Source organism: Chamaea fasciata, unplaced genomic scaffold (assembly GCF_029207755.1).
Source record: "Chamaea fasciata isolate MVZ Bird 193981 ecotype frontalis unplaced genomic scaffold, bChaFas1.0.hap1 SCAF_14, whole genome shotgun sequence".
Classification (NCBI taxonomy): domain Eukaryota; kingdom Metazoa; phylum Chordata; class Aves; order Passeriformes; family Sylviidae; genus Chamaea; species Chamaea fasciata.
The window spans coordinates 2,433,234-2,455,135 of record NW_027094099.1 but is presented as its reverse complement, the minus strand read 5'-3'; the positions used below and the strand labels follow the sequence as shown (position 1 = coordinate 2,455,135).

Below are 21,902 nucleotides of genomic sequence, written 5' to 3'. Positions count from 1 at the left end.
TAAATGAGCCTTTTCTCCCCTCCCCACCCCTCCCAGGCAGTAACAGTCCCCATGGCAGCCCCACGTCCCCCCTGGACAGCAACATGCTGCTGGTGATCATCGTGTCCGTGGGCGTCATCACCATCGTCATCGTCGTCATCGTCGCCGTCTTCTGCACCCGCCGCACCACGTCCCACCAGAAAAAGTAACAGGGCTGGGGACTGGGCCCTGCCCGCCTTAGGGAATCCTGGTCTTTAATCCTCCATGGTGCTTTAGGGTTTATTCCTTGTGAGTCCCGCAGCCTGTGGGTGCTGCTGCAGGCCTGCTTTTCCTGTCAGTGTCCCAGAGTTCCCAGCCCGTCATCAGGTCACACACAAATCGGGGCAGCGCTTCCAGGTGTGCTTCCCCAAGGAGAAATTGTCATTTACGAGTTTTCCAAACTGGAGCCAATCCATGTGTTGGGAGCTGGGAGAGCTCAAGAGCTCAGGCAGCTCCTCGCTCTTGCATGGGTGGGCTCAGTGCACGAGCTGTGCTTGACACGATCCAGGTTTTAGTAGGATCACTGGAGTGGAATCTGAACGTGGGGCTGGATTCCTTAGAGCAGTGCTCCAAAAGCACTTCGTTTGTATCTGAATTCTTCCCTCAGAGCATCTGCATTAATGCTGCAGCAGCGATGCTCCCCCTTAGGGGCTCCTGCGGGGTCTCTCTGCGTGTTCTTTGAAGGACCAGATCTGTATTTGAAGTTTAAAAGATGCTGTTACGAGAACCAGATTTTTAAGGAAGTGAGGAAAAGCCAGGGTTGGATTAGGTGGAGTTGCTGCAGCAGGAGCACCCTGCGGAAGCGCAGCAGAGGGAGCAGGGATGGAGGAGCTGGCCCTGGCACACCTGGCAGCTGGGGCTGTGCCTGGGGCAGGGCAGCAGGAGTGCCAGGAGATGTGTTTGCTTCTCAGGGCAGAAGTAACCCCGTGAAAGCTCAATTTCTGAGTGTTCTCAGCCAGGGAATAACCTGATCCCTGTCACTCATCAGCTCCAATGGGAGCAGGATTTGGGAGTCACCCCTGCCCGAGATGACATTTACCAATGTCTGAGCCATCCCCAGGAGCTCTGCTCCCAAAGGGACCCCTCCTCCAGCTTTGCCGTGGCCCAAAGTGAGGAGTCAGCGTGGAGGCAGTGCTGAAACCTGCATTTTGCTTTCCCAAAATTCTGCCATCCCAAGCCTCTGCCTCCCCATGGTTTGCTGCTGCTGCTCAGCACAGTGGGAGCCTCCCCAGTGGGATGTGTCCAGCCTGAGTGGGGTTGGAAGGAACATTCCTGTCATTAATCCTGTGTTCCCATCCTCTTGGGATATCTGCCTGGCTGCACCTCCCTCTCCAGCTGCTGCTGGAGCTTGGTGAGTCCAGGACATGGGCACAGCATTGGAATGTTCCCTCAATGACCAGAATTTCCACAAACTTCGTTCTTGCTAACAAAGGCTGGGCTGCAGAGCCGCGGCTGCGCGTGGAGTACCATCAGAGAGAAATTCCATGGTGCCAGAGTTCAGGATGTGCTTTGAGGTGTCCGTGAGGCTTGTGTGCGAAATTCAAAGCTCCCTGCCCGGTGGGAAACTTGTGCCCAGCTGGGTGTAGGACCTGAGGGAAATGCCAGGGAAGAGTTGCCTTTTCCAACAGGTGAAGAACATCTCCTTTGCTTTGCTTTCCTTCCCAGGAAACGAGCCGCCTGCAAATCCGTGAACGGCTCCCACAAGTACAAGGGCAACTCCAAAGATGTCAAACCTCCAGACCTTTGGATCCATCACGAGAGGCTGGAGCTCAAACCCATTGATAAATCCCCAGATCCCAATCCCATCATGACAGACACCCCGATCCCTCGCAATTCCCAGGACATCACGCCGGTGGACAATTCCATGGACAGCAACATCCATCAGAGGCGGAATTCCTACAGAGGTGGGAGGCCAGGAGGAGTGAAATAGATTTTACTGTGGCTGGGCGAATCACCTGATTGAGAGATGATTATGTTACTCTTTTCTGTTCTTATTTTCCAAGTAGTGAATTGGGTTTGTCCTGGTTTCTAGGGCTCTGAGAAGCTTGGATCACATGTTTTAGTGAGGAAATGGAGCATCCAAGAGTTCTAGCATTACATGCTCTTGGTAAATACTGGTTAGTAATGGGAAGATCACCTCACTTCATGTTAAATCACTGGAGTTGTTTCTGACCTTTCAGCCCAGAGCTGAACCGCTGCCAAAAGTTTGCACTGGGGCCTGGAGAGTTCGTGAAGTTCCCAAAAATCCTCACCCTCATCTTCTTCTCCCACCTTCCAGCAAATGGGGAAGGGGCTGTTCCTGTCACTGGTGCCTCCAGGACGTGCCTGGGAGCAGGAATAGAGGGAGGAGTGTTGGGATGCTGCTGTGGTTGCAGGAGCCTGGCTGCAGAGCAGTAACATCGCTGTTTCCCCTCAGGACACGAGTCAGAGGACAGCATGTCCACGCTGGCAGGGAGGAGGGGCATGAGGCCCAAGATGATGATGCCTTTTGATTCTCAGCCTCCTCAGCGTAAGTGAACACCTCCCTTCCTGCTGGAGCCACTCCCTGCTCCCAGGAAATCCCATCCTGGGCAGCAGGAACAGCTCAGGGGAGGCTCCTGAGCCCCTCCTGGTGCAGGCAGAGTGAGGCCACGTTAGAAGGGGCTGTACTGGGGTGAGGGCAGGAGCACGTCCAGCTCTGTCCCTCCCACTCTGGGGCTCTCCAGGGACAGCCTGTGGGCCTGGCTGCTTCTTGCAGTCATTCCCTTGGGACTCTGCCACTGTCCAGCTGTTCCATAGGAGCTGGAGACAGCTGGAATGTCTGTCAGGTTCCCCACTGTGGGTTTTCCCCTCCCAGCCCAAGCAGTCACCATCCCCTTTATCTCTGCAGCTGCTGCTCTCAGAGCCTTCTCTGACTTTACTCTGAGCTCCTTGAGACCTCTTTGCCCTGGGATCCTTCTCTGATAACAAAATTACCATTGTTACCATGAAGTATTTTAGGAATTAATATATCTGGAGTTCTCATATGACTCCAAGATGAACGTCTGAAGAGCCAGACTGAAACCCTGTGTGAGAACACCAGTGAGCAGCTCAGGAGTTACTGTGCAGGGGCAGAACTGGGAGGTAAAATCACACCAAGCTCACCTGGGCTGAGCTTTAGACTTCCCTGAGCTCTGTGATCGTGTTCCACCTGTAGCCAGGTGCCTGCTGCCACAACCCCTCTGTTTTATGGAATTACTACAGAGTAGTCCGTTCCATTTCCACTTTATTTTTGCTTTAATCAAAAGCTGAACTGAGGGCTTGGTGTTTTTGATCTCCAGCTACTTTTCCAAGTGTCCTGATTGCTCAGTTTGTGAATTGTCTCGTTCTATGACCTTTTTCCAAGAATGGCATCTGGTTCCTTGGTTTTACACCAAGCAGTCGGATCTCCTTGTGAGGAGGGACCGGAGGATGCAGTTTCACACTAAATTCCTGTGTCGGACACGGGTGTGTAACAGGTGCCTGTCACATGCAGGCTCCGGACACGCTTGGTGCTTCTCCCTCTCCATCAGCTCGTGGGGGCACAGAGCAGGCCCAGGCCCTGCTGGTGCCCAGGGCTGGAGCTTGCCTTTGACACTTGGACTCTCTCTCCTGTTTGTGAGAGCTCCAGGGGCCCCCAGGCTCTGGTTTCTGGCAGTGGAAACTTCAGTGTGAGCTCTGCAGGTGCTCAGGGAGCTCACCCTGGCACGTGGGGCCCTTTCTCCGTGAGCCCCACCAGGACCATTCCATGTGTCCAGCTCTGGGCCTGCACAACCTCCCGTGGCTTTCTTCCCCCCCCCGGAGCCTTCAGACGGGGTTATTAATTACCTCCTCGGTACTGAACGAGGGTCATTCACTGTGCCATTTTAGTCTAATCTGCTGTAACGGTGTGGACCTAGTGACGTCCTTCTTTGCCTCCTGGGATACAGAAATTCCAAAGAGATGGGGAAGCAAAGGGCTGTTTATTGTTTAACACACCTCGTTTCCTCTTTATTAACATACTATATATGGATAACAGACCTTTAGAAAGAATTCTCTTTATTCTTCTTGTGGACTTTTCCTTGGAATCGAGCAGTGAATTAAGAGCTGGTGGCACCGTTTTTGGAGCTGTAGTTGGGTGATATTTTTGTCCCAAGCGTGTTTGAGGTGTGATAACCCAAGGTTTGAGCTGGGTTGTAAATCAGCCGAGGGTCTGGCTCCCTGCTGGAGAAGGGAGCAGGGAGGGGAGTCCCCAGGCTGTCCTCTGTGTGTGTGTGTGTGCGTTAAGTGTTTCTCTGTCTTGTGTTCATCCACAGCTGTGATTAGTGCTCATCCCATCCATTCCCTCGACCCCCCTCACCACCATTTCCACTCCGGCAGCCTCGCCTCTCCAACCCGCAGCTTCCTGCACCACCAGCTCAGCCCGTGGCCCCTGGGCTCTGCCATGTCCCATTCGGACAGGGCCGACTCCTCAGGTGAGAGAAAAACCCTCAGGGAGGTGGAACAGAGAGGGAAACTCCTGCAAATCAGAGCCTGCAGCTGGGTCAGTCTCCTCTCTGGGGTTCCATGAGGGATGGGTTCAGTATAAACTTACAGGATGGGCTGGGTTTTCCTGGGTAGGTCGGATATTGAGCCTTGACACCCGTGTCGGTGTCCTTGGGAAAGGGGCTTTCATGTTTTATACGCAGCTCCAAACAGGGATTCCTCCTGCTAAAGCCTCTGGCCCTGGAGTCTGACCCATCACATCAACTCTGAGCTGCTTCATGGGACAACTTTTCCCCTGATTAATACAAGTTGAAACCAGCAGGGAAGGAAGGTCCAGGCTTGGCTGCTGACAGTGGGGGCACACAGAGAATGGGGCTGATCTCCATGCAGCGCTTTCAGGGTTGGTCAGAATCATTTGCAGAAGTTTTAGCGAGCACCCAAGTCTCCAGCGCTCTGACAAATTCCAAAGCAATGGTATTGCTGAATGGGCACGTGGGTAACATTGGGATGAAGCCAACTCGGAGCTTCTCTGCTTTAAGGTCAACATTTGAAGGTGTCACAGCCAAAAGTGTTTGTTTCCTTATGAAAACAGTTCCTGAGGCTGCAAGGTCCATTCCAGCCCTGACCATTCCATGAGTCCCAGTAAATGGATTTCAAGTGTGGCTCCTCTGTGACCACCCCAGTGCTGTGTGCTTGTTAAAAATGCCAATCCTTCGGTACTCGGGGGTAAAAGGCGGCTGCAGTTCGTGTCCTGTGCTGTTTGTCAGAGGATTGGAACATGGAGCTGTTGCAATGCCAGAGTGTTGATGTGCTGGAGAGGTGCAATCACTCAGCTCATTCAGTTCCAGCTCAGGTGATGGTGCCCTCGGAGTGGGAGGCTCATTCCCTGCACAGCCCTGGCAAGAGGAGCTGTGTCCCTGACACAATCTGACCTGAGGCCAGCCTGTAATGAGCCTCACCAAGGTGCATCAGTCTCTGAGCGTGTCCAGCACTTCTCACAATGGCTTAGAATAACTGTCAGATGGCTCCACGGGTGTGTTTTGTAAAGCAAAAGGTTTTTGATAAAAGAGAAAATAACAAATGATACAAAAACAAAACAAAAGCCTTGCACAGGTGCAGGGAAGCCCTTACACCTGGCTACGACACCCCAAAAAGCACCGAGCACCTCTGTGCTCTTTCTCATGTGCTTAATATTTTAGGAGGGCTTTTGGCTTGCTGCCCAACAGAAACAGCTACAGGTTTCGAGAAACATTTCCAAGATCCAACCGGCGCCCCTGTGCTGGCCCTGGGCCAGTTACGGTGAGAGAAGAACAGAAAGTTCTGGTGCTTCTTCCTTAAAAGTCAGGGGTGAAACTGAAACCCTAAGGCTTTGGAAACATCCACTTGGATGTGAGGATGCGCTGCAACATGTCCCTGTGTTCCTGGAGCCCGTCCCGGTCGGGAATAACCTTGGTGGGGGCTGTGTGTGTTGCAGAGTCGGTGCGGAACACGCCCAGCACGGACACGATGCCGGCGGCCTCGGCCGTGCCCAGCGCGGAGCTGCCGGAGCCCGAGGGGCCGTTCCTGCCCGCTGAGGAGGAGCCCCAGGGCCCCCCCACGGCCCACGTGCGCCCCTCGCACCCCCTCAAGAGCTTCGCCGTGCCCGCCGTGCCCCCCGCCGGGGGCCCCTTCGACCCCGCCCTGCCCAGCACCCCCCTGCTGACACAGCAAGGTGAGGGGCAAGCGGCGATTTCGGGATTGCCCGGCAAAGGGAGGGCAGAGGCTGGGGTGAGTTTTGTTGGCGTCATTTTTCTGCACGTGGGGTAAGACAAGTCAAAGCCAACGCTCCGTAACTGAAGTGTTCCTTTTCTCCTGATAAAATCCTTTTCCTTCATGGAATCGTCCCAGGCTGCTTTGGGTTGCAAGGGAGCTTTAAAGCCCATCCAATGCCACGGGCAGGGACGCCTCCCACTAGCCCAGGCTGCTCCAAGCCCTGTCCAGGCTGGCCTCGGGCACTTCCAGGGATCAGGGGCAGCCACAGCCGCTCTGGGCACCCTGTGCCGGGGCCTCCCCACCCTCCCAGGGAACAATTCCTGCCCAATACCCCATCCGGCCCTGGCAGTGGAAGCCATTCCCTGTGTCCCGTCCTTCCTCTGCTCCCTCCAGGAGCTCCCTGAGCAGGCAGCAGAGGCAGTGACCCGAGGCTGACCACGTCCCAAACCCTTTGCAGGTCCCGGGCACCCCGTGCACGCGGTGAAGACGGCGTCCATCGGCACCCTGGGCAGGACCCGGCCGCCCATGCCCGTGGTGGTGCCCAGCGCCCCCGAGGTGCAGGAGACCACGCGCATGCTGGAGGACTCGGAGAGCGTAGGTGCCCCTGCCCAGGCTGGCAGGGTCAGGGCCGGGGCTCTGCAGGACCCTGCAGGGCACAGGGGAGAGAGGTGTGCGCTCCCGCAGCTCCACTGCCCGGGAATCCGCGGAGGAAATGGGGGGAAACGCCTTCTGCAGGGAGGGTGCTGCTGAATCCTGCAACTGCAGCTTCCCCAGCTCGGCAGAGCATTCCCAGTGCCTTTCCCCAGCTCTGCACAGCATTCCCAGTGCCACTCCTGAGCTCGGCAGGGCATTCCCAGTGTCACTCACCATCTCTGCAGAGTTTTTAAGCAGTGTTTGGAATGGAAGCAGCTTTTCAGGAATGTTTTGGCACTGGAAGAGCCGTTTTCCTTTCCAGTTGCAAGCCAAGGAGCTGCTCCTGTGGCCATTGTGTCACCTGGTAATGTACAGATATTCACAGCTGCATCACTGCTACAGGAAATGCTCACTGGGAATTTACTTTTCTTTTTTTCCTCGTTGTCCTTTTGTCACATGTTTTTTACTCTCCTGATTTTATTTCTGTATGAGCTGGTCTGGAAACTTGATCTGGTGCCTTTTTGTGCTTCTGTCTCTCCTGCTTTATTAATTTTGTTTGGTCAGTACCAAACCCATACTCCTCAACTAATCTGTAATATTTAAATAGTGCCATTAATACTTTTTTTCATTAATTTACCAGTGCAAGGGAGAGTCAGCACAAAAGTTAAATTAAATTACTGTTTCAACTATGAGTTTTAAAATGTAAATTCCCAATTGAAATACGGGGTTCAGGGTTGGGCAGTGGTTTGAATTAATTCTGAGTTTTCAGGAGTACCTGTAGGAATGAGTGCAAGGAATGAGTTTACTTCCAGCTGCTGCTCTTTATCCCAGTCAGGATGTGCTGGGCACAGGACCGGGATGGTTTTGCTGCACAATGCAGAGGTTTGGTAAACTGGAAGTTCTTTGCTGTTGAAATGAAGGAGGTTTGCGTGTGAGAACAGGTCAGGGCTAAAACTGCTCAGAACCGGGAAGAACTTGGGCAGGAAGGGTTTGGGGATGAGCCAGGCCACAGAAACGAGACAGCTGAGCCTAAAAATGTGTGGGTTTAGCCACTGCCCTGATCCCAGAACAGCTTTGCTGAAGTGATTCCTTTGACCTTCTTTCCTGTAAAGCTGGGAAGATCCTTCTCAACTTCCTGCTTTGGTTCAAAGGCAGGGATTGAGACGGGAAAACAGAGCTTGAGCAGTGGAGCTCTGAGCCACAGCTGCCCCAAGAGCTGCACTTGGCAAGGAGGGATCTTCCACATTATTAATTGGTGTAATGGTCCGTGACTCCACTTGCGCCCATTCCCGAGCGAGGTCAGGACCTGCAGCATTGCTGGGGTGGCTGTGTGCCCCAGCAGTGTGTGAGTGACCCTTTCCCTGTCCCCAGAGCTACGAGCCAGACGAGCTGACCAAAGAAATGGCCCACCTGGAAGGACTGATGAAGGACCTCAACGCCATCACCACGGCGTGACCGCCCGCACGTGACTCCGCACCTGCCGCCAGCCTCGGACTCAGCCTTGCAACACAAGGAATTGTACAGAGGAAAAGCTAAAGGAAAAAAAAAAAAAAATTAAAAAAAAAAAATAACCAGAAAGAGGGACAGCACATGAGAGCGATGGAGGGAGGAGGAGAGGGAGCAGCTGGAGGTGACCTGAGTGTCACCAGCCTCGTCCTGCAGTGGAGCCACGCGGGATTCCAGCAGTGCCCAGCAGGATGGGCCACGCCAGCCAGGCTGGGATCCAGCAGGACTAAAAAAAAAAAGCAAAGCAAAGTGGACTCGCCGTTAGGTTTTTTTTTTTTTCTGGTCAGGTTTTGTCTCAGTGGTGTGATTGCCCTGCCTTTTCAGTGTTGGACATTTGGCATTTATGTACAATTTTATTTGTGTTTTTATTTTATCTTTTTTTATAAAAAGGAAAAAAAAATATTGTAATAAAAAAAAAAAAAGGGAGAAACTGTTGTTTTCCACAGCCTAGGCTGAGGTTTGACTGCTTGTTCTATTGTGTATGAAAATTCATTGCCAGTGTGGGTTGTTCCGTTTTGTTTTTTATTCTGCGTATAATTACGTCCCCTTCTGGCAGTTAATCCATGGCCTTTTGGGATGCTGCACTGCTCTTTGTAAGCTTTTTTTTATTATTTTTATATTATAATTATTAAAAGCCTGACTTTTCTCCTCTCATCACTGTGAGATTCCCGGTCTGTTTGAATTGAGGTGTAAATTGGAGAGCCTTGTTTGTCGCTTTTGTGCAGTTTCAATATTTTGAGTGGGGGGAGAAGTAGCTGGGGGAGGGGATCCCGGGGAGGGTTCATTCCTGTTGTTTTCCTGTCTTTTTCCAGTGACTGGGAAGACTGAAGAACACGGAAACATCTTCAGCTGTACTGTGTGTCTGGTCACTGAGGGCAGGGAGAGTCTCCTTTGGGAACATCCAGAGAATTCCTGCTGGGACTTGGGGTTCTCCTGTCCAGGTGATCCCACAGGAAACTTCTTTTGGCAGCTGTTCTGTTGGTTTAAAGATGGAGCCTTGGAAGTGCAGAGTGAGAGCTCAGCAAGGCTGCAGGGCTGAAGTTCAGAGAACTTCAGGATTTTCCCATTCCCAAGAGCCCAGACCCTGCCTGGGGAGCAGGGAGTGTCCACAGGGTCCTGTCCCAGTGGCCATCCCAACAGGACTCCTGCTCTGAAGGATTCCTGGGACACAAAACAAGGCAAAAATGTGTTTTGTTTTTTTTTTTTTACACTTTGGAAACCATGTAAAAAATAAACCCAGAATTGGAGAGCCAGGTGCTGTTCACAGACCTGGAAAGGGAGGAGAGGGAACAGGGAGCTCCAGGGAGGGGAAGGAAAAGGGATTTTCCTTCTCTCTCTCTGAGGGCTTGCCTGGCTCTGGCCTTCTCTGCATTAAAAAAAGGGCTAGAGTTCAGGAAAATGAGGAGAAAAAAAAGAGAGAGAGAGAAACCCCAGCCAGCTGCCAACGAACTCCTGTGCAATTTCACTTCTAGGATAAAAGGAATCTCAAATTCCTGATGGTTCAGGGGCTGGATTTGGGAAGCTCACCCCTCTACCAGGAGATTCCCACTGAAATGGCAAAAAGAATTTTGCTTCTTGTTATCTCCTGTCACTGGGAGAAGGGAGAGCCGCAGAATCCCCAGCTGGGGGTGGGGTCACTTCCTTTCTTTTCCTGGACTCCGTGTTGTCATTTCTGGGCCATTTCCTGCATTTATTTATTACTGAGGGAGGGGAGGGAATTAAATAAATTGTAACACCATGGGCCACCTGGATAATTAACGTTTGGACTTTTGATCAGGACAATTCAGGGCAAAATAAGCTACAGAACATGTATTTAAAGAATAAAATCCACTCCCTGGCCCGAAAGGAGGGTGTGGACCTGTTCCTCTGCCTATTTTTTACCTATACCCAAAGAAATGCCATCCTACACACACAGTATTCCCAGCTGGGGGCCTTTGTGAATATTCCTTATGTAGAACACCATGAATGTTAATATTGTCATTGAATTTGGGGAGGGGGAATATTTTTAATGATAAAACAACTGTTCAAAGTTGGTTTTTTTAAGGTTATACTGAAAAAAAAAAAAAAGAAAAAACATTTATTCGATTCAGTGTACAATCTGTATTGCACTTTTTCACATTTTAATGCTACGTTTTCTTACATATCCTGTGATTTTAACTTTGGAACATTGTGTATCCTTGTAGTGTCATGGTCCAGCTGTGCAGTGACAGCTTCCCTCAGACATTTGGGGAAAAGGAACAAACCAAACCTGTACATTGTTTTATGATTCTCATGTAGAAGAATTTCAAGGACTGCTGTAGATGTCGAACCTTTCTGTACAATTTTTTTGGTTTGTTTCTTTTTTTTTTGCTTTTCTGTAGTATTTGCTGTATCCTCTATGGCTTTTTTTAATAACTTCATGTTTATTATTTTGTATTGGGCATCCAATACACTTTTTTTAATCCAATCAACTCCTGAGCACCTTGGAGAGTCTGTTTAATTATTCCTAGTTGGTACAGTGACCGGGTCTGGGGGTTTCCTTGCCCTGGTTTTCCTTGCTGTGGGTTGTGTCCTCCAAAGCAAGGAGAACCGTTCTTCCCTCCCTCAGGCTTTGTGCAGACACTGAACTTGGAGCATCCTCCTGGCTCCCTATTTCAAAGCTCCACAGTAAAAATATCACCTTTTAATCAGCAAGCAGAGAAGGAAGGGATTCAGATCAGTGAAAGCACGAATAATAGCCTTAATAAACTGGGAAATAATGACAAAACAATTCCATAACCGTGGGATATTGGACTTCATCTGGATTGTGAAGTGCAGTAACCGGTCTCCTTGTCACCACCCCCGAGCTGATTGCAGCCCCGGGCCAGCAGCCCTGCCCGTGTCACAGCCCAGCCCGTGTCACAGCCCTGCCCCTGTCACAGCCCTGCCCGTGTCACAGCCCTGCCCCTGTCACAGCCCCTGCCCCTGTCACAGCCCTGCCCCTGTCACAGCCCTGCCCCTGTCACAGCCCTGCCCGTGTCACAGCCCTGCCCGTGTCACAGCCCTGCCCGTGTCACAGCCCTGCCCGTGTCACAGCCCCTGCCCCTGTCACAGCCCTGCCCCTGTCACAGCCCCTGCCCGTGTCACAGCCCTGCCCGTGTCACGGCTCTGCCCCTGTCACAGCCCTGCCCGTGTCACAGCCCTGCCCGTGTCACAGCCCTGCCCCTGTCACAGCCCTGCCCGTGTCACAGCCCTGCCCCTGTCACAGCCCCTGCCCGTGTCACAGCCCTGCCCGTGTCACAGCTCTGCCCGTGTCACAGCCCCTGCCCCTGTCACAGCTCTGCCCGTGTCACAGCCCTGCCCCTGTCACAGCCCCTGCCCCTGTCACAGCCCTGCCCCTGTCACAGCCCTGCCCCTGTCACAGCCCTTGCCCGTGTCACAGCTCTGCCCGTGTCACAGCCCCTGCCCCTGTCACAGCTCTGCCCGTGTCACAGCCCTGCCCGTGTCACAGCCCTGCCCGTGTCACAGCCCCTGCCCCTGTCACAGCCCCTGCCCGTGTCACAGCCCTGCCCGTGTCACAGCCCTGCCCCGGTCACAGCCCCTGCCCCTGTCACAGCCCTGCCCCTGTCACAGCCCTGCCCCTGTCACAGCCCTGCCCCTGTCACAGCCCCTGCCCCTGTCACTGCCCTGCCCGTGTCACAGCCCCTGCCCCTGTCACAGCCCTGCCCGTGTCACAGCCCTGCCCCTGTCACAGCCCCTGCCCGTGTCACAGCCCTGCCCCTGTCACAGCCCCTGCCCCTGTCACAGCCCTGCCCGTGTCACAGCCCCTGCCCCTGTCACAGCCCCTGCCCCTGTCACAGCCCCTGCCCCTGTCACAGCCCTGCCCGTGTCACAGCCCCTGCCCCTGTCACACCCCTGCCCCTGTCACAGCCCTGCCCGTGTCACAGCCCTGCCCGTGTCACAGCCCTGCCCCTGTCACAGCCCTGCCCGTGTCACAGCCCTGCCCCTGTCACAGCCCCTGCCCCTGTCACAGCCCTGCCCGTGTCACAGCCCCTGCCCCTGTCACACCCCTGCCCCTGTCACAGCCCTGCCCGTGTCACAGCCCTGCCCGTGTCACAGCCCTGCCCCTGTCACAGCCCTGCCCGTGTCACAGCCCTGCCCCTGTCACAGCCCTGCCCCTGTCACAGCCCTGCCCCTGTCACAGCCCCTGCCCCTGTCACAGCCCTGCCCGTGTCACAGCCCCTGCCCCTGTCACACCCCTGCCCCTGTCACAGCCCTGCCCGTGTCACAGCCCTGCCCGTGTCACAGCCCTGCCCCTGTCACAGCCCTGCCCGTGTCACAGCCCTGCCCCTGTCACAGCCCTGCCCCTGTCACAGCCCTGCCCTTGTCACAGCCCCTGCCCGTGTCACAGCCCTGCCCGTGTCACAGCCCTGCCCCTGTCACAGCCCTGCCCTTGTCACAGCCCTGCCCGTGTCACAGCCCTGCCCCTGTCACAGCCCTGCCCCTGTCACTGCCCTGCCCCTGTCACTGCCCTGCCCCTGTCACGGCCCTTCCCCTGTCACAGCCCTGCCCGTGTCACAGCCCCTGCCCCTGTCACAGCCCTGCCCCTGTCACAGCCCTGCCCGTGTCACAGCCCCTGCCCCTGTCACAGCTCTGCCCGTGTCACAGCCCTGCCCGTGTCACAGCCCTGCCCCTGTCACAGCTCTGCCCCTGTCACAGCCCTGCCCCTGTCACAGCTCTGCCCGTGTCACAGCCCTGCCCCTGTCACAGCCCCTGCCCGTGTCACAGCCCCTGCCCGTGTCACAGCTCTGCCCGTGTCACAGCTCTGCCCGTGTCACAGCTCTGCCCGTGTCACAGCCCTGCCCGTGTCACAGCCCCTGCCCCTGTCACAGCCCCTGCCCCTGTCACAGCCCTGCCCCTGTCACAGCCCCTGCCCGTGTCACAGCCCTGCCCGTGTCACAGCCCTGCCCGTGTCACACCCCTGCCCGTGTCACAGCCCTGCCCGTGTCACAGCCCCTGCCCGTGTCACAGCCCCTGCCCGTGTCACAGCCCCTGCCCGTGTCACAGCCCCTGCCCGTGTCACAGCCCTGCCCGTGTCACAGCCCCTGCCCCTGTCACAGCCCTGCCCCTGTCACAGCCCTGCCCCTGTCACAGCTCTGCCCGTGTCACAGCCCCTGCCCGTGTCACAGCTCTGCCCGTGTCACAGCTCTGCCCGTGTCACAGCCCTGCCCGTGTCACACCCCTGCCCCTGTCACAGCCCTGCCCCTGTCACAGCCCCTGCCCGTGTCACAGCTCTGCCCGTGTCACAGCCCTGCCCGTGTCACACCCCTGCCCGTGTCACAGCCCTGCCCTTGTCACAGCCCCTGCCCGTGTCACACCCCTGCCCGTGTCACAGCCCTGCCCCTGTCACAGCCCTGCCCCTGTCACAGCCCCTGCCCGTGTCACAGCCCCTGCCCCTGTCACAGCCCCTGCCCGTGTCACAGCCCCTGCCCCTGTCACAGCTCTGCCCCTGTCACAGCCCTGCCCCTGTCACAGCCCTGCCCCTGTCACAGCTCTGCCCGTGTCACAGCCCCTGCCCGTGTCACAGCCCTGCCCGTGTCACAGCTCTGCCCGTGTCACAGCCCTGCCCGTGTCACAACCCTGCCCCTGTCACAGCCCTGCCCGTGTCACAGCCCCTGCCCGTGTCACAGCCCCTGCCCCTGTCACAGCTCTGCCCCTGTCACAGCCCTGCCCCTGTCACAGCCCTGCCCCTGTCACAGCTCTGCCCGTGTCACAGCCCCTGCCCGTGTCACAGCCCTGCCCGTGTCACAGCTCTGCCCGTGTCACAGCCCTGCCCGTGTCACAGCCCTGCCCGTGTCACAGCCCCTGCCCCTGTCACAGCCCTGCCCGTGTCACAGCCCCTGCCCCTGTCACAGCCCCTGCCCGTGTCACACCCCTGCCCGTGTCACACCCCTGCCCCTGTCACCGCCCTGCCCCTGTCACAGCCACTGCCATGTCACAGCCCTGCCCGTGTCACAGCCCCTGCCCCTGTCACAGCCCCTGCCCGTGTCACACCCCTGCCCGTGTCACAGCCCCTGCCCCTGTCACAGCCCCTGCCCGTGTCACACCCCTGCCCGTGTCACACCCCTGCCCCTGTCACCGCCCTGCCCCTGTCACAGCCCTGCCCCTGTCACAGCCCCTGCCCCTGTCACAGCCCTGCCCCTGTCACAGCCCTGCCCCTGTCACAGCTCTGCCCGTGTCACAGCTCTGCCCGTGTCACAGCTCTGCCCCTGTCACAGCTCTGCCCCTGTCACAGCTCTGCCCCTGTCACAGCCCTGCCCGTGTCACAGCCCTGCCCCTGTCACAGCCCTGCCCGTGTCACAGCCCCTGCCCGTGTCACAGCCCTGCCCCTGTCACAGCCCTGCCCGTGTCACAGCCCCTGCCCCTGTCACAGCTCTGCCCCTGTCACAGCCCCTGCCCCTGTCACAGCCCTGCCCCTGTCACAGCCCTGCCCGTGTCACAGCCCCTGCCCCTGTCACAGCTCTGCCCCTGTCACAGCCCTGCCCGTGTCACAGCCCTGCCCGTGTCACAGCCCTGCCCGTGTCACAGCCCTGCCCCTGTCACAGCCCTGCCCGTGTCACAGCCCCTGCCCCTGTCACAGCTCTGCCCCTGTCACAGCCCCTGCCCCTGTCACAGCCCCTGCCCCTGTCACAGCCCCTGCCCCTGTCACAGCCCCTGCCCGTGTCACAGCCCTGCCCCTGTCACAGCCCCTGCCCCTGTCACAGCCCTGCCCCTGTCACAGCCCCGCCCCTGTCACAGCTCTGCCCCTGTCACAGCCCCTGCCCCTGTCACAGCCCTGCCCCTGTCACAGCCCTGCCCCTGTCACAGCCCTGCCCGTGTCACAGCCCCTGCCCCTGTCACAGCCCTGCCCCTGTCACAGCCCTGCCCCTGTCACAGCCCCTGCCGGTGTCACAGCCCCGCCCCTGTCACAGCTCTGCCCCTGTCACAGCCCTGCCCCTGTCACAGCCCCTGCCGGTGTCACAGCCCTGCCCCTGTCACAGCCCCTGCCCCTGTCACAGCCCTGCCCGTGTCACACCCCTGCCCGTGTCACACCCCTGCCCATGTCACAGCCCTGCCCCTGTCACAGCCCTGCCCCTGTCACAGCCCCTGCCCGTGTCACACCCCTGCCCCTGTCACACCCCTGCCCCTGTCACAGCCCTGCCCCTGTCACAGCCCCTGCCCCTGTCACAGCCCTGCCCCTGCCCCTGTCACAGCCCTGCCCCTGCTCTGTCCCTCAGCCCCTTCTGGTCACTCCCTTCCCCTCACACCTCCCAGCTGGGAAAGGACCCTGGAATTGTCCCGGGGGTGGCCCTGGGGCGGGGCAGGGGCAGCTCAGCAGCCCAGAGCTGGGGTGCGGGACAAAACTGGGGAACATTTCCCGTGTCCTGAGGAGAGCAGATAAACCCCTCCGAGCCTGGGGGGCACAGCCTGTGGCACGGGGGGAGGAGCTGAGTTTTTCCAACCCAAACCGGGCTGGGATTCCCACGGAATCACTGAGGTGGGAAAAGAGCTCCCAGAGCACGAGTCCAGCCTGAGCCCCAACCCGCCCTTGTTCCCAGCCCAGAGCACTGAGTGCCTTGGACACCTCCAGGGATGGGGACTCCAAACATCCCTGGGCAGCCCCTTCCAATGCCTGACCACCCTTTCCATGGAAAAATTCCTCTGATGTCCAACTGATCCTCCCCTGGCACAACTTGAGGATGTCCCCTCTTGTTCCTGTCCCCTGGGAGCAGAGCCTGACCCCGCGGCTGTCCCCTCCTGTCAGGGAGTTGTGCAGAGCCACAGGGTCCCTCCTGAGCCTCCTTTTCTCCCGCTGAGCCCCCCAGCCCCGTGCTCCAGGTTCCCGGGGCACTGTGCGTGTGTTCCCTTGGCTGCGCCCGTGGCGGTGACAGCCCTGCAGGGCCCGGGGTGACATCGCAGCCCGGGGACAGCAGATGGCAGCGGTGCCTCGCTGCTGAGCGGCTGCAGCGCTCACACGGCCCGAGCTGAGCTCCTGGAAGGGATGAGGGACCCCAGCAATGCTGCTGCTTCGGAGGGCCGGCTCACGCTGGAAATCCCAGTTTAGCCAAGGAAGCTTCGCCTTCCGACCCAGAACCGAGGGTTACCTGCAGTCAACGTGGGCGACGCTTTCGCCCAGTAAGAGCAGGTACCCATCTCCACCCGAACTGAGACTGGGATGGAGCCAAACCTTCTCCATCTCAGTCAGCGTTTCTGCAGCAGCTCAGGGTGATTCAACTCAACAGCTTTTACCAAAAACACTGAAGCATTGCAGCTTTTGGCAGGATCCCAGAATGGTTGGGATGGAAGGGACCTTAAAGTTCCTCTCATTCCAGTCCCACCTTTGCCACGGGCAGGGACACCTTCCACTGTCCCAGGCTGCTCCAAGCCCTGTCCAGCCTGGCCTTAGGCACTGCCAGGGATCCAGGGGCAGCCACAGCTCCTCTGGGAATTCCATCCCATGGCCTCACCATCCTCACAGGGGAGAATTTTTTTCCCAATATTTAACCTAAACCTGCCTTTTTCCACTCTTCAGCCACTCCCTGTGTCCTGTCCCTCCATCCCTTGTCCCCAGTCCCTCTCCAGCTCTCCTGGAGCCCCTTCAGGCCCTGCCAGGGGCTCTGAGGTATCCCTGGAGCCTTCTCCTCTCCAGGTGAGCCCCCCCAGCTCTCCCAGCCCGTTTCTGTGAGATCAGGGCTTCCCCAACCCCACAGAGGCTTCCAGCAGGTTCCACATCTGCCCCGTGTGACTCTTGAAAGCCAAGCCTGGAGCTGCACTGTGGCTCTCCAGAGCCTTCCAGACACAATCAAATCCCTGTCCCTAGGGCAGCTCTGCAGCGTGGTGGCACCCTGGGAGCCCAGGGGACAGACGCGTCCCAGGAAACACACAGACCTGACAGGGCACAGCATCACAGGCACAACCCTTGCACCCCAGGGATGTTCTGCAGCTCTGCAGAGGCTGGAAGAACTGAGATGCAATGCAACCATCACTCACGACCTTAACCCAAAGCAGGACTCACCCTCTGCAGCAAGAGAAGGCCGGGCTGCCACAGGCCTCTCTTCTGGAGCTGTGGCCGAGCCCCTTTGTCCCTTCTGTCATTCCAGGCCGGCTGTGACCCCTCCTCCTCTGACTCCTGGCTCAGACCTGATGGGAACAGCAGGAGAACCTCCATCAGCGGCCGGCAGCGCCTCCAAGGCGGAGCTGGAGCGTCCAGGGGCCGCGATGGGAAGCTCTGACCGGACCCCAGCCCCCCCGGGGCCCTTTCACAGCGAGCAGAGGCAGCTGCTGAGCCCCAGGTGCCACCCTGCAGGACACGGGGACTGCGGGACACACGCTGGGGGTCACACACGCCGCGGGGAGCCCGGGCAGCGGTTTTCCCAGTGGAAGCCCAGGATGGCGGCATTCCCGACCGCCCATCCCGGCATCCTCGTGAGCCAGGGAAACACCGGAGCCCGTCGCTCCCCGCGGCAGCGTCTCCACGGCGACAGCATCCCTTCCGTCCATCCCACCGTGCCGGGGATGCCGGGGGCTCCGCTCCCTCCCTCCCTCCCGCACGGGGCTTTCCCCGCTCGGGCTGCGGGGACGAACAGCCGCTGTCACTGCGGACGGGCGCTGAGGCACCGGCGGGGAGCAGCTGCCAGGGAAACCTTGCCAGGAGCTCCCCATTCTCCCGGTGCCATCCCAAACCCTCTCCCAGCACCGCCAGGCTCCAGGGCTGTCCCTGGGTCACGCTGGGTGAGGGTGTCCCTGTGCCAAGGAGCAGCGGGGGCGGATCCTGCCCTCCCCAGCTCCTCTCTCCCTTCCCCCGCGCCTCCGTCCCTGCTTGGCTGCTCCTGCGGGTTTCTCCTCCTTTTCCTGCGGCTGCATTCCCTCCTGGATCCCGACAGCAATTCCTGCCCTCCCTTGCCCTGCTCTGGGCACCAGCACAGATCAGTGGGGTCGTTTCCCCACTTGGAGAAAAAGGGATAAAAGCTGTGCTAGTGCAGACAATGCTGGGAGGGTGGGGAAAACACAAAGGACAAGGCACCCCCAGACATGGGGCTGGGGGAAGAAATGCTGCCTAGTCCTGGCCCCAAACACGCGGAAAACAGGACACACAGCTCGAGTCCCAGATCCAGAACCTTCCACTCCAACCAAGTCCCCCCAAGCACCTCCAGACAGAAGCAGGAGTGGCCAGGCGGACAGGGCTCAGCCTTGGCCCAGAGCTGCCCGCAGCGGCCAGGAATTAGAAGGACCAGCAGCACCCCCAAAAGGCGGGGTTCAGGTGGTGAGTGCCCCCAAAGCCCCCACTCTTACCCAGGCAGACACAGGAGAACCGGCCGCTCCTTCCTGCTGCATGGAACTGGACTGAGAGAAGCCAAGCTGGGGCCTGCTTGTGCCCCACCCCCCGGGCGTTTCCAATCTCCATCCCAGGTGGGTCCAATCTCCACCCCAGGTGGGTCCAATCTCCACCCCAGGTGGGTCCAATCTCCATCCCAGGTATTTGTTTCCCATCCCCGGCCCCAGGCAGGGCCCTCCCCAGCTGCAGGACGTTTCCCTGAGTCCCAGCCCAGCTGCTCCAGGTTCGGGGCTGTCTCTGCCCACCCCCCTGGGCTTTGCTTTGCCTGGAAAGGGGGCAGGGAGCAGTGGGGTGTTAATGAGATGGGAGCTGGAGTGGGGACAGCCCTTCCCAGCCAAGGGTGCTTCGTGAGAACTGCTGGGATCTAATAAAACCCATCAAGCAAAGAACAGCATCTCCATCAATGAGAAATGGATGCTGAATGCCCACAGTGCTGTGAGTCACGGGCTCCCGGAGGATATTCCAGAGTGCCCGAGGCTGGTGTCTGCCTGGTTTTCTACCACTTGAACCAAACCCTGTGATTTAGGAGACCACTTTGCTGGAGACAGGGAGGAAAAAAAAAAGATGTGAGTTGTGCCACGAGTGCCTCCAGGCGTCTCTGCTCCTCCCCGCGTGCCCGCAGCTCCTGTCGGATCTGTGCGGTGGAACTTCCACAAAAAAGCCACACCTCTAAGCATCCTTGTAGAGCCGAGTGTGACTGTCCTCAGCCGCACAGAGTCCGCAGGGACACGAAACGCGAGCTGTCCTGACACTCCAGGCTCTGTCACAAGAGGGGTGTGAGGCAGCAGGGAAAGGTGAATAATCCCTCGGGACTCGTTCCTGCCTGGCAGTGCGGCCATACGCAAACGTGTTGAGGCAGCAACGTGCCCTCGGCCGCGTGCCCCTCCTTCCCAAGGCTCCTGTGTTCCAGGGAAGCCAGCGGGGCTGCTCTGGGGGAAGCAGGAATGCTCTCAGAGGAGCAGCACCGCAGCCCTGTCCTCCATCCCCCCCGCAGGGCGAGAAGCCGGCCAGGCCCTGGTGGGTTTTCCCCGGCAGCGCCGGGCTGTGCTGCTCCCGCAGCCCTCGGGGCTCCCTGCTCCAGGAGGGGCCATTCCCGGGATGCGGAGGCGGCCACCGGCCACGGCACTGGAGCCCTGCGGAGGGGCAGAGGGGACGGGCGCGCCCCTGGCCGGAGCTGAGCCCTCCCTGCGGGGCCAGGAGCCCTGGGAGCGCTGGGACGGGCTGGCCCCGGCGACACAGGGGACACAGGGGACAGCACGTGGGCTCCTCCGCTGGCACCGCGTGAGCCCCGCTCCCACGCCGCCCAACAGAGCGGCCGGGCATAAACACGCCGTGAAAGGAAGAGGGGAAAATGACCCTGAAGAGCTCTCTAATTTGCAGCACAGCCGGGAGAGCGGCTCCCGCGGAGGGGAAGGAGTTCCGACACGTGGCACAAGCTGTTAACGCCTTCCTGGCCGGCTCTGCTCCGTGTTTTCCCGGTGCCGGCGTGGGGCACAGCGGGCCGGCTGCTGCAGCGCCCGGGCCAGGCGGGCAGAATGGCCGCGAAGGGCCTGGCGTCTGCGGGGCTGCGGCTCCCGTTTTAACCCGGGAAGCTGCTGTGTCTCCTCGCCGAGACAAAGGAGCATCTCCGTCTCCCGAGAGACTCCAGCCGAGATCTGTTCCAGTGAGGAGCCTGGCAAAGGGAGGAAGGGAGCCGGTGATTGGGGTCGCCTGGGAGCTGCAGGCTGGGGGGTGCTGCTGGGGCAGCAGTCGGCTCTCCTGCCTCTGCGAACGGAGAACCAAGTCAGGGCTTTGTTCCCTTGGTTTGCCTTAATGGCACCACCCTCAGCTCCGCTAAAACCAGAGCCTAAAGCCAGAGCGGGGCTTAGGCAAAGGGAGCTGGAATTAGCGAGGCAGAGTGGCTGGGACCTCTGCAGGTGATGTGACAAAACCAATGTACACAAACCCGTGCTAAAATGCAGCCTCTTCATCGAGAGGAGAGGGCAGGCAGGGAGGGGATGGGCTTGGAGACCCCCTGCCCATCCAGGGAGCACTCCTGGCACTCCTGGGTGCCGGGACAGGGCTGGGGACACTGGGGACTCTGCTGTCCCGAGGTCACTGGGGAGGCTGCAGGGAGAGCAGAGCCTCCTTCAGGTAACACCACCTCACACAGGGAGCTCACCTGGAGCCGCCGTGCACCGGGAGATCACCTGGAGCTCCAGCACGGAAGGTCTGCGCTGGAAAACAGGAGGTGCTCAGCTCTGACCTGGGGACCTTGGGCTGTCCCAGCTTCTCTCCTGGGCTCCTCCCTGCCAGAAAAGCAGCGTCCAGCCAAGGCTGCACCTCTGCCAGGAGCTGATCGTGTTGTTCACAACGTGCCTGAGCTGCTTTGTTTAATTTCTGCAGGTTTTTGAGGGTGGATTTGGGCTCAGAGGGGCCAGAGGCACACGTGAAACGTGGGACCACAACGGGAGCATTTCTTCGTGTGTGGCAAGGGACAAACGTGACCATGGAACTTGCAGAGATGATGAGAAGCTGCCGCAGAATCGCCTCCAGCCCCTGAGGGCAAACCCCAGCTGCAGCTCGCCCTGCCCTGCTGCTGCTCCCCACTGCAGAGGGGCGTTAGGGAGCCCGGGTCTGGGTGAGCAGAGGGAAAGATCCCCCCTCATCCCGCACGCAGCTCAGCCCAGGCAGGCCTGGAGGGCTGGGCATGGCCTGCAAGGGGAGCGAGTCTCTGGCCTCAGGGTGCCTCCGGCAAAGAGGGGCTGCTCTTTGTGCATCCCAGTTCCTGGGGTTCATCCCTGCAGCCACCGCTGTGCTCCAGCCACCCTGGCACAGGGATCCAGGCCACGGGCTGGCCTCTGTCCTCCCCTCTCCTGGGCCTTCCACGGTGCTGATGTCCCCCAGCTGACCCCTCTGGGGCTTGGAGACCCGGCTGCAGTGCTGGACAGAGGAATCATTCCCAAGGGAAGGGTCCTGCCTTACCGGGAGCTGTCTCCAGCTCCCTTCCCTATGGGAAGCAGAGCTCCTGACCAGCCTTTATTCCAAATGCGATGCCAGCACTCCCTGCTGGGCTGCCGAGAAGCCAACCCTGGCCCCCTCCTGTCCCTCCCGAAGCTCGGGAGCTGGTCCCACCCTGCCCCCAGGGCTGTGTCCCTGTCCCAGGCGGGCGCACGGCCGCTGGCAGGGCCGGCTGGGGGGAATAATGTGCCCTCACCAC

At 58.7% G+C, this 21,902-nt stretch overlaps 1 protein-coding gene across 7 annotated transcripts in view; it reads left to right on the top strand.

Annotated features, from left to right (window-relative positions):
* NEO1 (neogenin 1) overlaps positions 1-10,825 on the top strand; it is a 168,742-nt gene extending 157,917 nt beyond the window's left edge. For 5 of the 7 annotated variants that reach the window (XM_066196689.1, XM_066196688.1, XM_066196687.1 and 2 more), the window contains 7 exons: positions 37-184; positions 1,684-1,922; positions 2,435-2,527; positions 4,311-4,469; positions 5,954-6,190; positions 6,689-6,825; positions 8,236-10,825. In XM_066196689.1, coding sequence (XP_066052786.1) covers positions 37-184; positions 1,684-1,922; positions 2,435-2,527; positions 4,311-4,469; positions 5,954-6,190; positions 6,689-6,825; positions 8,236-8,319 — 1,097 coding nt within the window. In that variant the 3' untranslated portion in view covers positions 8,320-10,825. The remainder of the gene's footprint in view (positions 1-36; positions 185-1,683; positions 1,923-2,434; positions 2,528-4,310; positions 4,470-5,953; positions 6,191-6,688; positions 6,826-8,235) is intronic. The other 2 variants (XM_066196692.1, XM_066196691.1) reach the window with 1 other exon arrangement.
* The last annotated feature ends 11,077 nt before the right edge of the window (positions 10,826-21,902 follow it).